The sequence below is a fragment of the Chiloscyllium plagiosum genome, unplaced genomic scaffold (genome assembly GCF_037043375.1).
Source record: "Chiloscyllium plagiosum isolate Xiang-an unplaced genomic scaffold, Cpla_swu_hap1 HiC_scaffold_15, whole genome shotgun sequence".
Lineage (NCBI taxonomy): Eukaryota > Metazoa > Chordata > Chondrichthyes > Orectolobiformes > Hemiscylliidae > Chiloscyllium > Chiloscyllium plagiosum.
Genome location: NW_028270153.1, coordinates 40,415,297 through 40,435,672, shown reverse-complemented (window position 1 = coordinate 40,435,672; position 20,376 = coordinate 40,415,297). Strand labels below are relative to the sequence as shown.

The 20,376-nt window shown below is 42.3% G+C and overlaps 1 protein-coding gene across 5 annotated transcripts in view; it reads left to right on the top strand.

Annotated features, from left to right (window-relative positions):
- The window catches only part of rtel1 (regulator of telomere elongation helicase 1), a 159,888-nt gene that overhangs the window by 53,414 nt on the left and 86,098 nt on the right, over positions 1–20,376 (top strand). For all 5 annotated transcript variants that reach the window (XM_043710325.2, XM_043710324.2, XM_043710323.2 and 2 more), the window contains 3 exons: positions 1,432–1,529; positions 5,309–5,364; positions 8,068–8,142. In XM_043710325.2, the coding sequence (XP_043566260.2) occupies positions 1,432–1,529; positions 5,309–5,364; positions 8,068–8,142 (229 nt within the window). The remainder of the gene's footprint in view (positions 1–1,431; positions 1,530–5,308; positions 5,365–8,067; positions 8,143–20,376) is intronic.

The following is a 20,376-nucleotide window of genomic DNA, read 5'->3' as shown; positions in this document are numbered from 1 at the left end:
GCTGGTTTGTGATGCGGAGTGATACCATTAGCATGGGTTTAATTTCTGCATGGGCTGAGGTTACTGTGAAGGTCCTCCTTTTCGGTCTCACCCTTGCCTGAGGTGTGGTGCTTCTCAGGTTAAACCAACACCAATCGTCTCTCGCTCTTGCTCTCTCCAGGAGCAGCCCAAAATTGTCTGGACTATACTGCCTTTACTTTACCTTCTTAATGTGAAATGTTCATTCAATCAATTAAGTCATTGCAATTTTCAAATTCTCACTTGCTAATTTCTCTTGGGCACCTTGATGGCAACATTATTTTCTGCAGTACTCTATCCTCTGCTTTGAGAACATTTAATATGTTTAATATTATTGCTGGACTAGTTACTAAGTTACAGTACATAAAGAATGGCAAGGAGTTTTGTTATATTTATGTACCACACCAATATCATTTTTTCTTTGCTTAAACTTGCTTCATGTGCACCCTATGAACAGATGTTCTCTTTCTTTTTTTTTAAAACCTAATTTCTCCTTAAATACAAATATGCTATTTGCCATAACAACTGATTGTTCTTCATTCTCAAACTCTGAAAGTAACAAAAATGTCTTGACCTTGTGGCTGTGCTTTGTTGGGAAACTCCTGTGCTTGACTCTGGTATAACCATATTTCAGGGAAACCGGATTGGTGGGATGTATTTGTATGAAATTATACCAGTTTGACCTTCCTTGTAACTGAGCTTAGAAGTGGGTGCCAAAAGGAATGAAGTATTTATTTTTGAACTCCTTGGCTCAAATGACCAGCCATCTTGACAGAGAAGCAAGATGCTGTACCAGAAGCTCTCTGAGGGACACGTGCCCAGAAAGTGCCTTTATCGATGTAAGCACTTGCCCCTTTATTGCAATGATCTAGTCCTGGGTTTCGGCAAATGGTGAATGGTTGTCCAGATGTGCAGCTGGATGCCCTTCCCTGTGGGGCTCATGAATGCAGTCTTATCTGATAATTATATACAATAATTTAATCTCTGGCAGAAAGTTGCACTAATGTAATTTGTTTATTGTTGTTAACTCATGGTTTATTTTAATTAAAGATTAACGCATTTCCTAATATTGAAAGCAGACATACTGCAGATTCTGCAAGTATGAAATAATAGCAGAATGTGCTGGAAGCACTCTGTAGGTCAGGACACATCTGATGGAAAGAAGGTTGAAGACCTAAGGGTGGAAGGTCAATGATGTGAAACAACTTCTCTCCACAGCAAGTTTAAGCAAAGTAAAGAAGATACTGGTATGGTACATAAATATTAACATAAAACTCCTTGCCATTCTTTCTGTACTGCCTGACCTACCTGGTATTTGCAATATGTCCAGTTTTTATTTGAAGGCATTTCCTAGTTTTCTGGCAGTTGCTATTTGTTTTCCTCTTAATAATATACTATGATCTTCAATTCCAGCTTCATCTTTGAATTGTTTGCACAAGCCCAAATTACTTTCCAAAACAAGTTTGCAATTTTAGAAGCATTGCAACAGATCATCAGTGCTTTGTCAGAGCGTAAGTATTTGATATATTGTGTCTTTTCAATTACTTGCATCACTTGTAAGTATACAAAATTTTGGATCTTTCCTTGCGACTGTCAATCTATCATTTATTGGGTCCATCCAGCAAAACACTGAAATTATATAATTTTACCATAATGTTTTTGCTGTGTGGTGTGTTAAAGCTACCAAAAATATTGGCTCATTTTGGCTCAAAGGAGTGAACTCACGAGTAACAAGATTTGAAAATCAGAGGGGGAAGATGCGGACTTCAGATATCTTTGGAAATAGCAGCATGAGAAATGACTTGGATTAATAATTAAAATGAATTCATGCAGGAGGTCCTTGTATACATTTTAATTCGTTATATTCTTCAATGTTTCAGTTATGTATGTGTGAACAGGTGTATTTTGCTCAGCTTGGATGATGAAAATGTGTGTTCTTGTGAATTATCTTAACACAGGAATATGCAGTTAGAACATAGAACAGTACAGCACAGAACAGGCCCTTCAGCCCACGATGTTGTGCCGACCACTGATCCTCATGTATGCACCCTCAAATTTCTGTGACCATATGTATGTCGAGGAGTCTCTTAAATATCCCCAATGACCTTGCCTCCGCAACTGCTGCTGGCCATGCATTCCATGCTCTCACAACTCTGTGTAAAGAACCCGCCTTTGACATCCCCTCTATACTTTCCTCCAACCAGCTTAAAACTATGACCCCTCGTGTTAGTCATTTCTGCCCTGGGAAATAGTCTCTGGCTATCGACTCTATCTATGCCTCTCATTACCTTGTATACCTCAATTAGGTCCCCTCTTCTCCTCCTTTTCTCCAATGAAAAATGTCCGAGCTCAGTCAACCTCTCCTCATAAGATAAGCCCTCCAGTCCAGGCAGCATCCTGGTAAACCTCCTCTGAACCCGCTCCAAAGCATCCACATCTTTCTTATAATTGGGTGACCAGAACTGGACGCAGTATTCCAAGTGCGGTCTAACCAAAGTTTTATAAAGCTGCAACAAGACCTCATGACTCTTAAACTCAATCCCCCTGTTAATGAAAGCCAAAACACCATACGCTTTCTTAACAACCCTGTCCACTTGGATGGCCATTTTAAGGGATCTATGTACCTGCATCACAAGATCCCTCTGTTCCTCCACACTACCAAGAATCCTATCCTTAATCCTGTACTCAGCTTTCAAATTTGACCTTCCAAAATGCATCACCTCGCATTTATCCAGGTTGAACTCCATCTGCCACCTCTCAGCCCATCTCTGCATCCTGTCGATGTCCCGCTGCAGCCTACAACAGCCCTCTATACTGTCAACGACACCTCCAACCTTTGTGTCATCTGCAAACTTGCTGACCCATCCTTCAATCCCCTCATCCAAGTCATTAATAAAATTTACAAACAGTAGAGGCCCAAGGACAGAGCCCTGTGGAACACCACTCACCACAGACTTCCAGGCAGAATATTTTCCTTCTACTACCACTCGCTGTCTTCTGTTGGCCAGCCAATTCTGTATCCAGACAGCTGTGTTCCCCTGAATCCCATTCCTCCTGACCTTCTGAATGAGCCTACCATGGGGAACTTTATCAAATGCCTTGCTAAAGTCCATATGCACCACATCCACAGCTTGACCCTCAACAACGTTTCGAGTCCCATCCTCAAAGAACTCGATAAGGTTTGTGAGGCATGACCTGCCCCTCACAAAGCCGTGTTGACTGCATTTATTCAAGCCTTGCTCTTCCAGATGGTCATAAATCCTATCCCTCAAAATCCTTTCTAACACCTTGCAGACGACAGACGTGAGACTTACTGGTCTGTAATTGCCGGGGATTTCCCTATTTCCTTTCTTGAAGAGAGGAATTACATTTGCCTCTCTCCAATCCTCAGGTACGACTCTAGTGGAGAGCGAGGATGAAAAGATCTTCGCAAGTGACGAAGCAATTGCATTTCTCGTTTCCCAAAGCAGCCGAGGACAAATCTGGTCTGGGCCTGGAGACTTGTCAATCTTAATGTTTGACAAAATTTTCAGCACATCAGCTTCCTCTATCTCTATCCATTTCAGCATGCACACCTGCTCTTCAAAGATTTCATTCACTATAAGTTCGTTTCTTTCGTAAAGACAGAAGCAAAAAACTCATTTAGGGCTTCCCCTATTTCCTCAGACTCCACACACAAATTCCCTATGCTATTCCTGATCGGGCCTACTCTTCCTTTGACCATTCTCTTATTCCTCACATAAGTGTAAAATGCCTTTGTGTTCTCCCTAATCCGTTCTGCCAAGCCTTTCTCGTGTCCCCTCCTGGCTCTCCTCAGACCATTTTTAAGCTCCTTCCTTGCCTGCCTGTAATCCTGTAGAGCTGAGCTTGACCCTAGCTTCCTCCACCTTACGTAAGCTACCTTTTTCCTTTTGACAAGAAGCTCCACTGCTCTCGTCATCCAAGGGTCCTTCATCTTGCCACTTCTTGCCTGTCTCAGAGGGACATATTTATTCATCACTTGCAACAACTGTTCCTTAAACAGTCTCCACATGTCTATAGTGCCTTTACCATGGAACAATTGCTCCCAATCCATGCTTCCTAACTCATGTCTGATCGCATCATAGTTTCCTCTTCCCCAATTAAATATCCTCCCATTTTGTCTAATCCTCTCCTCCTCCATAGCTATGTAGAATGTGAGGCAGTTGTGGTCACTATCACCAAAATGCTCTCCCACCACAAGATCTGATACCTGCCCCGGCTCATTGCCGAGCACCAAGTCTAGAATGGCCTCTCCCCTCGTCGGCCTGTCAACGTACTGAGTTAGGAAACCCTCCTGAACACACCTTACAAAAACAGCTCCATTCAAATCTTCTGCTCGAAGGAGGTTCCAATCAATATTGGGAAAGTTAAAGTCACCCATTACAACAACCCTACTACGTCCACACTTTTCCAAAATCTGCCGAGCTATGCTTTCTTCCATCTCCCTGCTGCTATTGGGGGGCATGTAGTAAACCCCTAACGAGGTGACTGCACCCTTGCTGTTCCTAATTTCCACCCATACTGACTCGGTAGGCAGATCTTCCTCGACAATGGAAGCTTCTGTAGCTGTGATACCCTCTCTGATGAGAAGTGCTACACCCCCTCCTCTTTTTTTCCCTCCTCCCTATTCTTTTTAAATGCTCTAAACCCTGGAACATCCAGCAACCATTCCTGCCCCTGAGAAACCCATGTCTCTGTTATGGCCACAACATCATAGCACCAGGTACTGATCCATGCTCTAAGTTCACTTTTATTCTTGATACTCCTTGCGTTAAAGCAAACAAACTTTAACTGATACCTTGGTTCCTTGCCAGGAAAATCCTTCCCACTAGCTGGTCTACCTCTTGCTACTGCCTCATCTGCATCAACTCTCATCTCCGGTATACAGTTCTGAAATGGAAAGCCACAACTCTCTAACTTCAAATAATGCTAATCTTTCTAAAGTTGATCTTGTCCAGTGCATGTCCTGTGTGACGTAATCTGGATGCCTCTAAGTTTTTTATGTCACCCTATCATCTGTATGTCCTTGCTTACCATGCCTGTACTGCTCGTAAACAAAGCTTTTCACACTCTACTTAGGTACATGTGACAATAAATCACATCAACTCAATGATGTTAACTGAGTTTTCATTGTTCATTGGCTATGACTAGTTTATCTGCTAACAGTGTTGCTTTAAGGTTTTATTGCCATATCTCTGCATCCCCACCAAAAATTGTTAAGTTATTAGAGCTTGAAATTCAACTAAACTCTTTACTCATCTGTGCATAGGCAGTGGAATATTCACCAATACAAATGGATTACAAAAGGTAGCCGATATTCTTGAGGTAAGATGGTCTTTAGTAAATTGTAATGTTCTTGTTAACTTTGCAGTGTTTTTAGAGCGCCGTGTGGTTTTGAATGAAATTGCATCTTTCGCTTTAATAACATGATCTAAAGAATTGGCTCCTCTTTAGAATTGATTCGTATTTATTGCAAAATATGTGATTGTGCTTGCTTCCAATATGAACTAAATATACAAAGGATGCTGGCAGTATTGTGCCATGATAGTAGTGTCTCTACTCTGTCTGAACAGGTTGATTAAAATAACTACAAAAAGATGCTAATTATAGAAAATGGGATATAGTCTGCAGCATAGTGATGCACACCCCCAGGTTTGTATCTCTGAGAGAGATTTGCACAGTCTTTTGCATAGCAGAAGTGATGTGTTTTCAGAGTTCCTAAGATAATGTGACAGTGCACCTCCCAGATGTTACTGTGAATCTATTTGTTGTCGTCCACTGGGTGGCAGTATTCCCTATGAATTCCCTTCCTCAGCATTCTCGCCTGACCCCACAGGCCCTTCCCTCATAACCTTGTGCTGAATGAATTCTGTGTTTGTTGTGGGAGCAGTGCCAAACAATGGCTTTCTCCCTGGTCACTGAGTGAGGTCAAAGCTTTATTTGCAAACTCGTCATCCAATCTGACACCAAGTTCAATTTATGGCCTTACCTTCCACAGCAAGCGCATTCTCTGTACTACCTGTTATTTTGGCCCTGCCTCAGCCCCTCAGTTGCTGAAATCCTCCCCTCTAGCTTTGTGCAGACTAATTCCAATTCCGTTATCTGTAAACTTCCAATTTGGCAGCAGAGCTCCCAAATCTCTGCTGCTTGAGGAAAAAGCAGAGTAAATCTTAATTGCAATGTTGAAACAATCCACTATTCAAAAAGAGGATTTGAGATAGTAGGCACAAACCAAGGTACACAAGAACAGCAACAAGAAATGGCATCCAGAGGACAAATTAAACTGACAACCTGTAGTTACTCCGCAGAGCTCAAAACCTTTGTACAAGAATATGGCTTTTCAACAATATAACTGGCTGTTGTGTGGAATAGTTGGTTGTATTATTGAACCGCCACATCTTTGTACAAACTACAAAGATTCCTGTCAGCTGATGTGTGACCTTGAAATTAATGGAACAATTTGAATGTATAATTGGAATTGTCATGGGTGTGACCCATTCCTGTCTGTTTGTTGTGGCCAAGGTTTTGCATTGTTAAGAGTAACTACAGATTCTCTGTTTAACTTGCTCTCTGCAAGTGTAATTTCCTGTTACCTTTCTCGCTTTGGATGGAGAAGAGAGGGAAAATGGTCACCCCAAATATTGTCACAATTCCCTTTTTAGTCGTGAAGAATATTTCTTGTAATAATGGACGCAATGTTTTACATGGCCCTTAAAAGAAGGCAAAGGCAGTACATAGTGTTGATTTGTGCCTTGAATGGTAATGTCATCAATTAAGTGGAGCGTGTGTATAAAAAGGGAAGTGACAATTGTAAAATGAAACTTTTATTTTCCTTTGCAAAGTAGACTTGAAGGTTGCTTAAGGCTTTTAAAATCTGGCAAGTCTGATGTAGCGAAATTGTTCATTGTTACGAAGAATTCATATGATGTGTCCAGTGAAAGATATATTGACAACTGCTAATGCGTGTGCAGATCATACAGTATGGTGTCAGTCACAGAAATTGAGTCATACAGAAAACGATGAATGAGGAGTCTTGATGGCGGAATGAAATCTTCAGTCATGGGAAGCAAATAGCTAATAGAAAATCAGAAATCATTCAGGAGCAAGGGGCAGATACTAGAGCAGGAACAAATTGGAACTAATTCAGCAGCATAGCAGAAAGCTGAGCTCCCAAAAGCACATCCGCTACTGCTGCAGAGTTAGACCTGCACAGAATAAGCACTTTCAAAAGTAAAGATGCAGGTTGCTCAAGCTTAAAGTTAGATGATTGTCAAAGTATTTGGTCCGGAATTATTGTAGATTTCCATACAACAGGTGAAAAAGAACACAAGAACTAGGAGCAGGCAGTTCAGCCCCTTGAACCTACTGCTCCAGTTAATATGATGAAGGTCTCAACTGTACTGTTCTGCCCAGTCCTGAAACCCATTAACTCTTTAATCCATTACTGATTAAAAATCTATTTTATCTCCAATTTATTCAGTGTCATGACATCCACTGCACACTGGGGTGATGAATTCTCTACATTTGCAAGCCTTTTGAGAGATTGTTCTCAGCTCAGTTTTAAATCTGCCACCCCTTAGAGTAAAACTATGACCTCTTGTTCTACGTTGCCCCACAAGGGGAACCATCCATTCTGTGTCTACTTTGTTAATACCCTTTAGCACCTATATACCCCAGTTAGATCTCCTGTCATTCTTCTAAAAACCATGGAGCATAGGCCTCAACTGCTCAAACGATATTCCATATGACCAGCCTTTCATCTCTGGAGTTAATCTTGTAAACCTTCTCTAAACTGCTTCTAATGCAATGACATCCTTCCTAACGTAAGTGGACCAAAACTGTATGCAGTCCTCCAGATGTGATCTCACCATTGCAGCAATATGTCCATACTTTTATATTCCATTCCTTTAGCAGTAAATGTTAATATTGAAGTCTATCAGGATGGTATTAGAGGTGTGTACTGGAGCTAGTGATAAACTTGCTGTAGTAAATCTGTATTTGTATTTGTATTAAATCTGCCTTTTTCAGATTGTTTTCTGCATTGATCGTCCGGAGAGTACTGCAGCACACACCGTGGGCCAGAATGTGAGCAAGCACTACAAGGTTTGCTTTGAATTTTGTGTTTTTTTTTCTTAAAATTGGTGTTCAAAGAAGACTATTATAGATTTTTACAGCAGAGAACAGCGGGAGCTGGGTGGAAGTGAGGTCGGAGCAGGGAGGCTGTTTGGGAAGGCAAGTGATTGTTATTGAAGTAGGTGTGTTGTAAGTTCCAGGTCCTACACAGTAGGGCTTCCCACCCACCCTCCTCCTAAATAAGAGTCCACAGACTTGCAGCAGGAAGAGTGGGAGTATTGATCAGGCGGCCTACAGGGAAGGTGAATCACCGCTTTAAATTTTCAAAAGAAGTTCTGTTCCAGCAGCAGGAAGAGCGGGAGCTCTAACCATGAGGGACTCTCATGTGTTGTTATGGTAAGGCTTTTCAATTTATATTTCTTATGTATCGTGTGATTAGAAGTTTAATTGGTTAATTGAATGAAACCGTAACAGAGAAGTACTAGAAATTATTTAATACATAAATTGTAAAAGTTAGTTAAATTATGGCTGGACTGGTGATGTGCTGTAGCCATACAATGTGGGAGTTGGCTGATTCCATTGTGAACAGTAGTTCACAATGCAGAACATCTGCACCGTGTGTTGGTTGCTGGAAGAACACTCAATCAGAATTGATGATCTGGAATCTGAGTTTCAAACACTGCGGCATGTCCGTGAGGGAAAGAGTTAACTGGACGCTTTGTTTCAGGAGGTAGTCACACCTAGTCAATTAAGTAATTCAAATTCAGTAAGGGTTCAGGGACAACAGGGTGTGACTGTCAGTGAAGCAGCTAGGGGGATTCTGAGTTCAGGAGTGGAGGAGCCTCAGCCCTTTACATTGTCCAACAGGTATGAGATTCTTGCACCCTGTATGGATGAGGGAAAGGGCTGTGGACAGGATAAGCCAGCTGGCACCATGATGCAGAAGGCCATTCAAGAGGGGGGGGAGCAAAGAGACAAGTAGTTACAGGGGATTCTATAATTAGCAGGACAGATAGTATCCTATGCAAGCCGGATCGGGAGTCCAGAATGGTGTGTTGCCTGTCCAGTGCCAGAATGCAGGACATCTTCGACCAACTTGAAAGGATATTGGAACGGGAGGGGGAAGATCCAGTTGATGTGGCTCATGTTGGGACTAACAACATAGGCAAGGCTAGGAAGGAGGGCCTGTTTGGGGATTATCAAGCACTAGGAAGGAAATTGAAGTACAGGTCCTCAAGCGTCATAATCTCCGGATTACTGCCCAAGCCATGTGCCAATTGGCGTAGGGATAAGAAAGTTTGGGAAGTAAATACGGAGCTAAGGGATTGGTGTGGGAAAGAGGGATTCATTTCATGGGGCATTGGCATCAGTTTTGGAACTGGGGGAATCTGTACCGTTGGGATGGTCTCCACCTGAACAGATCTGGAACCAGTGTTCCAGCGAAAAGGATAAATAGGGTCAATAGGATTTTAAATTCTGAGTCGGATGAAAGGGAAAGCGAAAGTATTGGAGTATGGAGTTAAGTAGAAAGATAAGCAGCAGGCTAGCATGTGTGCAGGTGGGTTTAAGCTTGAGGTTGACTAGGAATGCAGCAAAAAGGAAGGATAACTTAGGGCATCTTATGATTTCAAATATCTCTAATAATAAGAAAGTTATCATTAAGGCACTTTACCTGAATGCTCGTAGTATTCATAACAAAGCAGATGAATTAACAGCACAAATCATCGTGAATAATTATGATGTAGTAGGCATCACCGAGACGTGGTTGCAGGGGTTCAGGACTGGCAGTTAAACATAAAAGCATTTACAACTTATCGAAAAGACATGAAGGTGGGCAGATTGTTAGTTGCCTTGTTAGTTAAAAATGAAATTAAATCTATGGCACTGAATGACATAGGGTCAGATGATGTGGAGTCTGTGTGGGTGGAGTTGAGAAGCCACAAAGGCAAAAAAAACCATAATGGGAGTTATGTGCAGACCTTCCAGCTGTGGTCAGGACCAGGAAATAGATGAGGCATGTGAGAAATGCACGGTCACGGTGATCGTGGGGGACTTCAATATGCAGATGGACTGGCAGAATAATGTTGCGGTGGATCCAAAGAAAGGGCATTTGTGGAATGCTTACAGGATGGCTTTTTGGAACAGCTTGTGTTGGAGCCCACAAGGGAGCAGGCTATTCTGGACTTAATGCTATGTAATGAGCCAAACTTAATAAAAGATCTTAAAGTAAAGGAACACTTAAGAAGCAGTGATCATACTATAGTAGAGTTCAGTCTGCAGTTTGAAAGAAAGAAGGCAAAATCTGACGTAATGGTGTTACAGTTAAATAAAGGTAATTACAGGGGCATGAGAGAGAGAGAGAGAGGAACTATCGAAGATCAACTGGAAGCAGAACCTAGTGGGGAAGACAGTAGAGCAACAAGGTCAGGAGTTTCTAGGTCTGATCGAGGAAGACTACAAAAACAAACAACGGACAACAAAGAGAGAAATAAGGAAGGAGGGCATCAAATATGAAGGTAGGCTAGCCAGTAATTTTAGAAATGACTGTAAAAGTTTCTTTGAATAGATAAGAAACAAACGAGAGGCAAAAGTAGACATTGGGCCGCTCCAAATTGTTGCTGGAAAGCTAGTGATGGGAGATAAGGAAATAGCGGAAGAACTTAGTAAGTACTTTGTGCCAGTCTTCACAGTGGAAGATATGAGTAATATCCCAACAATTAAGGAGAGTCAGGGGGCGGAGTTGTTCAAGAAAGGATCAAGACAAAAGATGGAAAATTATAGGCTGATTAGCCTAACCTTGGTTGTTAGTAAAATTCTAGAATCCATCGTTAGGGATGAGATTTCTAAATTCTTGGAAGTGCAGGGTAGGATTAGAACAAGTCAGCATTTAGTTAATGGGAGGTCATGCCTGACAAACCTGTTAGAATTCTTTGAAGAGGTAACAAGTAGGTTAGACCAGGGAAACCCAGTGCATATTATCTACCTAGATTTCCAAAAGGCCTTTGATAAAGTGCCTCACGGGAGACTGCTGACTAAGGTGAGGGCTCCTGGTGTTCCAGGTGAGCTACTGGCATGGATTGGGGATTGGCTGTCTGACAGAAGGCAGAGAGTTGGGATAAAGGTTCTTTTACAGAATGGCAGCTGGTGACAAGTGGGGTCCCACAGGGTTCAGTGTTGGGACCGCAGCTGTTCACTTTATATTTTAATGATCAGGATGAAGGGACTGGAGGCATTCTGACGAAGTTCGCCGATAATACGAAGTTAGATGGACAGGCAGGTAATTCGAAGGAGGTGGGGAGGCTGCAGAAAGATTTACACAGTTTAGGAGAGTGGTCCAGGAAATGGCTGGAATTCAACATGAGCAAACGCAAGGGCTTGTACTTTGGAAAAAAGAATATAGGCATGGACTATTTTCTAAACGGTGAGAAAGTTCATAAAGTCAAAGTACAAAGGGATCTGAGAGTGCTGGTCCAGGATTCTCTAAAGGTTAACTTGCACGTTGAGTCTGTGATTAAGAAAACAAATGTAACATTGTTTATCTCAAGAGAGTTGGAATATAAAAGCAGCGATATGCCTCCGAGACTTTATTTAGAATACTATGTCCAACTTTGGGCCCAACACTCAGGAAGGACATATTGTCACTGGAGCGTGTCCAGCAGAGATTCAAATGGCTGGTCCCTGGAATGGTAGGCCTAACATATGATGAACAGCTGAGGATCCTGGGAATGTATTCATTAAGAGTTTATAAGGTTGAGGGGAGATCTAATAGAAACTTATAAGATAATGCATGGCTTAGAAAGGGTGGATGCTGGGAAGTTGTTTCCGTTAGGTGGGGAGACTAGGACCTGTGGGCATAGCCTTTGAATTAGAGGGGGTCAATTTAGGATGGAAATGAGGAGACATTTCTTCAGCCAGAGACTGGTGGGTCTGTGGAATTTATTGCCACAAAGTGCAGTGGAGGCCGGGATGTTAAATGTTTTAAAGGCAGAGATTGATAAATTCTTGTTCTCACAAGGAATTAAGGGCTACAGGGAGAGTGTGGATAAGTGGAGTTGAAATGCCCATCAGCTATGATTAAAGGGCAGAGTGGATTCCTTGGGCTGAATGGCCTTACTTCCGCTCCTGTGTCTTATGGTCTTATTATTCAGAGTAATATTATTGATTATTCTGAAATGTTTCATCATTTTGTAAAATTATCATTTGTTGAAACCAATCCCCAGGCAAGGTTTCCCAATGTATCATGCAGACCCAATACTGCAAATTATCAAGCTCTCAGGTGAAGAGGGATGAACGGGCTCCCTTTCTTTATTCAAACAACCCCCACAACCTGCCTACAGTTTTTCCCAGCACAGTTAATTTAGAAAGAATTCCTTCTTTAATCATGCGTTTCTCCCAGATCATTTGAATTTACCCTTTTAAAAGGAGCCAATTTAAACAGGCTTTCAAGAATTAACGAAAGAAGGAGATTATTAGTTAGTAAACCCAGGAAGAAATAACAGAGGAATACACGCATGTAGACGAGAGATGAGGCAATTCCTAACAAAAAGATATACAGGCTGGTTTCTGAGTACTATACAAAGTAGGTCATTGCAGCCTTTACACTGAATGAAGCAAGGGTTGGCACAGAAGTGAGGTAGGAAACCATTCATTTTGAGATTCTTGTCTTTGCAGCTCAGCTGCAAGCCTTTGTCCTATTTCCTTTTGACTGCCAAGCTTCCAGCAAACACAGTGAAACTTATTTTTTTTTTAACTGCAATGCAAGGATAACTTGGAGTTTTCCCGGTTGTGGCAGCCACATGCACACCTTCGCCCAATAGCATGCCTAGACCAGAGTTGAAAGTGGCTCTTAACCCTTGTTTTTTGTGTATTTTTCAAAGGGAAACATGCAAACATGTCTCGCACCAATATTACCCTCTCTATCATGTTGAAACTCAGAGATAACGCTCAGATTTCAGGTTACAATTCCTTTTCCTTCTTGAGTTGTTCTCTTTGAAGCTTCCTTGACACCTGTCAAGTGTGACATTGTAGGGTTTCAATTGAGGCTGCACATAATCCACATAGGTCTACCAACCAGTCATAGAGATGTACAGCACGGAAACAAACCCTTCGATCCAACTCATCCATGCCAACCAGATAACCTAAATTAACCTTGTCCCATTTGTAAGCACTGGGCCCATATCCCTCTTAAATCCTTCCTTTCATGTACCCATACAGATACCTTTAAAATGTTGCAATTGTACCAGCCGCTTCCACTTTCTCTGGCAGCTCATTCCATACACGCAGCACCCTTTGTATGAATAAGTTGCCCCTTAGGACCTTTTTAAATCTTTCCCTTCTCTCACCCTAAACCTATGCCCTCTAGTTTTATCTATTTGCCCTATCTATGCCCTTCATGATTTTATAAACTTCTCTAAGGTCACCCTTTAGCCTTCGACACTCCACGGAAAACAGCCCCAGCCTATTCCTATAGCTCAAACCCTCCAACTCTGGCAACATCTTTATAAATCTTTTGTGAACCATTTCAAGTTTCACAGCATCCTTCCTTTAGGAGGGAGATCTGAATTGCACACACTAATCCAAAAGTGGCCTTAGCAATGTCCTGTACAGCCACAACATGACATCCCAACTCCTATAGTCAATGCTGTGACCAATAAAAGAAAGCATACTGAACACCACCTTCACTATCCTATCGACCTGATACTCTATTTCAAGGAACTATGAACCTACACTCCAGTGTCTCTTTATTAAGCAACACTTCCCAGGACCTTACCATTTAAGTGCATAGGTCCTGCCCTGATTTTCCTTTCCAAATGCAGCACCCCATATTTATTTGAATTAAGTACCATCTGCCACTCCTCAACCCATTGGCAGGTCTGATGAAGATCTCGATATACTTTGAGGTAACCCTTTTCGCTGTCCACTACACCTCCAATTTTGGTGTCACCTGCAAACTTAGACAGGATTGGTTGTTGCAGGTTCCGGGATTTAAATGTTTTAGTAGGGTCAGAGGTGGGGGTAAAAGAGGGGGAGGTGTGGCATTGCTTGTCAAAGATAGTATTACAGCGGTGGAAAGGACGATGGATGAGGACTTGCCATCTGAGGTAGTTTGGGCTGAGGTTAGGAATAGGAAAGGTGAGGTCACCCTGTTAGGAGTCTTTTACAGGCCTCCTAATAGTCCTAGAATCATTGAAGAAAGGATTGGGAAGGTGATTCAGGAGATGAGTGACAGTAATAGGATAGTTGTTATGGGGGACTTTAACTTTCCTGATATTGATTGGGAAAGCTATAGCTCAAGTTCGTTAGATGGGTCAGTGTTTGTTCAATGTGTGCAGGAGAGTTTCCTGACACAATATGTAGACAGGCCAACAAGAGGTGAGGCCATACTGGATTTGGTTCTGGGTAACGAACCAGGCCAGGTGTTAGAATTAGAGGTAGGTGAGCACTTTGGGGATAGTGACCATAATTCGGTGATTTTTACACTCGTGATGGAGAGGGATAAGTGTGTACTACAGGGCAAGAATTATAGCTGGGGTAAGGGAAATTATGATGCGGTAAGGCATGACTTAGGATGTGTGGCTTGGAAAAGTAGACTCCAAGGCAAGAGTGTAAATGATATGTGGAACTTGTTCAAGGGGCAACTATTGAGTGTCCTTGATAATTATGTACCTGTCAGGCAGGAAGGAAAGGGTCGTGCGAGGGAGCCGTGGTTTAATAAGGAATTGGAATCCCTTGTTAAATGGAAGAGGGCGGCCTATCTCAAGATGAGACGTGAAGGTTCAATTGGGGCGATTGAGAGTTATAGGGTAGCCAGGAAGGACCTGAAGAGAGAGCTAAAAGCAGCAAGGAGGGGACATGAAAGGTCCTTAGTAGATAGGATTAGGGAAAACCCTAAGGCTTTCTATAGGTATGTTAGGAATAAAAGAATGACTAGGGTAGGAATAGGTCCAGTCAAGGATAGTAGTGGGAAGTTGCGTGTGGAGGCGGAAGAGATTGGGGAGACACTGAATGAATACTTTTCTTCAGTATTCACTCAGGAACAGGGCATTGTTGTCGATGAGAATACTGAGGAACAAATAAGTAGAATGGATGGCTTTGATGTATGTAGAGAAGAGGTGTTGGAAATCCTGGAAAAGGTGAAAATAGATAAGTCCCCTGGGCCTGATGGCATTTATCCTAGGATTCTCTGGGAAGCAAGGGAGGAGATTGCAGAGCCATTGGCCTTGATTTTTATGTCCTCTTTGTCTACAGGAGTAGTCCCAGAAGACTGGAGGATAGCAAATGTGGTTCCCTTGTTCAAAAAGGGGAGTAGGGATAGCCCTAGTAACTATAGGCCGGTGAGTCTCACTTCTGTTGTGGGCAAAGTCTTAGAGAGAATTGTAAGGGATAGGATTTATGCACATCTGGATAGGAATAATGTGATCAAGGATAGTCAGCATGGTTTTGTGAAGGGCAAGTCGTGCCTCACAAACCTTATTGAATTCTTTGAAAAGGTGACGAAGGAGGTTGATGAGGGGAAAGCGGTAGATGTGGTATATATGGATTTTAGTAAGGCGTTTGATAAGGTTCCCCATGGTAGGCTACTGCAGAAAATACGGAGATATGGCATTGAGGGTGAGTTGGAGGTTTGGATTAGAAATTGGCTGGATGGAAGAAGACAGAGGGTAGTAGTTGATGGCAAAGTTTCTTCATGGAGTGCCGTCACTAGCGGTGTTCCGCAAGGATCTGTTTTGGGACCATTGCTGTTTGTCATTTTTATAAATGACCTGGAAGAGGGGTTAGAAGGTTGGGTGAGCAAGTTTGCGGATGATACGAAAGTCGGAGGAGTTGTTGACAGTGAGGAAGCATGTGGCAGGTTACAGCAGGATATAGAGAAGCTGCAGAGCTGGGCAGAAAGGTGGCAGATGGAATTCAATGTAGCTAAGTGCGAGGTGATTCACTTTGGGAAGAATAACAAAAAGATGGGGTACTGGGCTAATGGTCGGATACTTGGTAGTGTGGATGAGCAGAGGGATCTTGGTGTCCATGTACACAGATCTCTGAAAGTTGCCACCCAGGTAAATAGTGCGGTGAGGAAGGCATATGGCGTACTGGCTTTTATTGGTAGAGGAATTGAGTTCCGGAGTCCTGAGGTCATGATGCAGTTGTATAAGACTCTGGTACGGCCGCATCTGGAATATTGTGTGCAGTTTTGGTCGCCATACTATAGGAAGGATGTGGAGGCATTGGAACGGGTGCAGAGGAGGTTTACCAGGATGTTGCCTGGTATGGAAGGAAAATCGTATGAGGAAAGACTGAGGCACTTGGGGCTGTTTTCACTAGAGAAAAGAAGGTTTAGGGGTGACTTGATTGAGGTGTACAAGATGATTAGGGGGTTAGATAGGGTCGACAGTATGAACCTTTTCCCGCGTATTGAGTCGGGTATTACAAGGGGGCATAGCTTTAAATTAAGGGGGGGTAGATATAGGACTGATGTTAGGGGTAGGTTCTTCACTCAGCGAGTCGTTAGTTCATGGAATGCCCTGCCAGTAACAGTGGTGGACTCTCCCTCTTTATGGGCATTTAAGAGGGCATTGGATAGGTATATGGAGGATAGTGGGTTAGTGTAGTTTAGGTGGGCTTGGATCGGCGCAACATCGAGGGCCCAAGGGCCTGTACTGCGCTGTATTCTTCTATGTTCTATGTTCTATGTTCTAACCATACTTCTTATGTTCACATCCAAATCATTTATATAAATGACAAAGCAGTGGACCCAACACCAATAATTGTGGCACACTACTGGTCACTGGCCTTCAGTCTGAAAAGCAACCCTCTTTTTTCTCTACCTTTGAGCCAGTTCTGTAACCAAATGGCTAGTTCTCCCTGTATTCCACATGATCTAACCTTGCTAACCAGTCTACCATGATGCCTTACTGATGGGTTATGGACTAGGCCAGACCACTCGAAAACATTCTTAAGCAGGCAGCCCAGACCATAACTTTGCAATTTGTGTCGGTAAGTGTTCAGCAAAAAATTATCCGGAGTTAGTTAGCTAGGTAGACTACCAGGTTTAAAAACAGACAAAACTTTATTCATGAAATTACACAATGAAACTTGAAACAGAATAAAGGAGCCCTACAGAACTCAGTCTATCCAAACTAGACTTAATTATGCCATTCTGAATAAGCAAACCCCCTTAAACAGTAAAAATAGAACAAATGTTTACAGGTTGAAGTTAGAAGGGCAGGAGGGAGAACGTTTACTAGCCTGTGTCCATACAGCTGAAATCCTAACTAGTTCTGGACTGAACTGCTCAGCTTGAGAGCTGACCACTCCCCTTTCATTATACAGGTCATTTCTAAAATGTGACCACTTTGACCTGAAGTCTCATCTGTTTACATAGGATTTTGAGAGGCCTTTTGTTTCTTTTTCATCTCTGTACGAAACTAGCCACCTCGGAGCCAGGAGAGTTTTATGACCCCTCTGGAAAAACCAAGGACACAGTATCCTTGAGAAATGGGACAGCTTTTAGCAAAAAAGGACCAGCTTTGTGACACCTCCCCCCTTTAAAAAAAAATGAACCACCAATATTAAAAATTGGCGTCATTTTTAAAACCCTTCAAAAACCCGGTTAGTAGTCTAAACACACACATACACTAGACTAGCTATAAACATGCAAACATGCATAACCACATGCAAATTCAGGCCATGGCACACCCACCACCGAATGCCCCATGTATCTCATTTGAGTCTCGATAACGCAATAGCGGTCACGTTTCCGCAACCTGCCACATACACAATTGTCAAATTGAACGGCTGCAACAACAAGCTCCATCTAAACAATCTGCCATTTTTGTCCTTAAATTTTTCCACAAATGTCAATGGGTTATGATCAGTGCATACGATTGTCTCAGATGCTTGTTGGTAATATAAACACCAGGCTCAAAATCTCTTTCTCCACCATTGAGTATTTCTGTTGAATGTTCAACTCCCTGGAAAAGCACCCAATGGGTCTTTCTATCCCTGCCTCCTCCTGCTGCAGGAGCACCACACCGACACCCACATCACTGGCATCGATAGCCACCTTGAAAGGCTTCATGTAATCCAGTGTGGTGACTACTGGGACAGTGGTTAACATAGTTTTTAGGCTATCAAATGCATTTAACAGTCCACTGTCCACTGAAACTTCTTGCCCTTTTTTAACAGTTTGGTGAGTGGAACAGCCACACTGTGAAAGTTTGGCACAAATGTTTGGTAAAATCCACTCAATTCCAGGAACTGGAGTATTGCTTTTTATCATCGATGTGGCAACTTTCGCAATTACTTCCATTTTTGCATCCCGTGGGGCCATTTGACCATGTCCAATAATATGGCCTAGGAAGGTGACTTCGGCTTTGGCAAATTCACCTTTAGCCTGCCTTCCGAAGTCAATTAAACAATTCTGATAAATGGTGTAAATGTTCCTTCCATGTGTGACTAAAACCTTTTGTGCATACTCACATGACACACTCTGAGAGATTTCTTCCTGTCTGGAATGCTTGTCAAGTTGTTCACCTCACTCAATTTCTTCTCGATTTGACATGGTCCACTACACCTTGCTTTTAAAGTTTCACCTATTACTGGAAGTAACACCAATACCTGATTCCCAATTGCAAAATTGCAAATTTGTTATTTCTTACATAGTTCCTGTTTCATTGTATGTTGTGATACTTTTAAATGCAGTCTATCCAACTGTCTAGCTCTATTTCATCATTGTCTAAATTGGGTGGCACGGTGGCACAGTGGTTAGCACTGCTGCCTCACAGCACCAGAGACCTGGGTTCAATTCCCGCCTCAGGCGACTGACTGTGTGGAGTTTGCATGTTCTCCTCGTGTCTGTGTGGGTTTCCTCCGGATGCTCCGGTTTCCTCCCACAGTCCAAAGATGTGCAGGTCAGGTGAATTGGTCATGCTAAATTGTCTGTAGTGTTAGGTAAGGGATAAATGTAGGGGTATGAGTGGGTTGCGCTTCGGCGGGGCGGTGTGGACTTGTTGGGCCGAAGGGCCTGTTTCTACACTGTAAGTAATCTAATCTAATCTAATCTAAAATTTGACACAAAGTCCAAATGAATGATCTCTGAATTCTGACTTATTAATTTCTCCTTAATCAGTTTTAACGGTCCTCTTACTTCATGTGCAAAAGTTAATTCAAATGGACTGAATTTAGGTGATTCATTTGGTGCATCTCTGATCGCAAGAAGCACAAACGGAACTCCCTTATCCCACTCATCTGGATAATCCTGACCATAAGCCCTCAACATGGTCTTTAGTGTTTGACTCCATTTCTCTAGCACTCCCTGTGATTCTAGATGATACATAGTAGATTTGAATTACTTTATTCCCCAGTTATCCATAGCTACCTTGAATAGTTTGGATGTGAAGTTTGTCCCTTGATTTGACTGGATCTCTATGGTAGTCTGTATCTCGTAAAAAAAAATTAAGTAATTCATCTACAACCCTTTTAGCTGTGATGTTGCATAATGGGATTGCCTCTGGAAATCCAGTCAACACATCCATTTTAGTTAATAAATACTTATTCCCACTTTTTGTTTGAGGTAGGGGACCTATGCAATCAATCAAGACTCTTGTGAAAGATTCCCCAAATGCTGGAATAGGTATTAAGAGTGCAGGATTCATTACTGTCTGTGGTTTTCTGATTAGCTGACATGTGACACATCTGGCACATTTGGTTATATCCTTGTGTAGCTCAGGCTAGTAAAAATGTCTTTGTATTTTAGCCTGTGTTTTCCTCACCCTTAAGTGTCCTCCAAGTGGTAGCTCATGTGCCAATGGCAGCACATCCTTTCTATACCCTACTGGCAAAATGACTTGATGAATGTCTGCCCATCTCTCATCTGCTTGAATGTGTAATGATCTGCATTTCCTCAATGGGACATCATTTGTCAAGTAATAACACATAGGGAAGCATCCACTCTCCTCCTCTGTATATGGCTTTTGATATAACTGTTTTAACTTCTCATCTTTCTGCTGTAACTAGATTAGCTCAGCAGAGATAACGATACTTGTATGTTTACCTAATTGCTCCTGCCCTGTCCGACTTGTCTGAACAAATAAAGTCTTGGATAAAGCTATGTCAGCTTCCTTATCTCTGCCTTTTGATCTCTCCTGCTTTAACTTGTGCCTCTCTGATCTTGTGATCACACAATCAGGCAAAATTTCTGGATAAACATCCTTCCTTTCTTCAGTTGCCTGTGTTTCCATTGGCATTTCACCTAGAGTAGGTAGCACG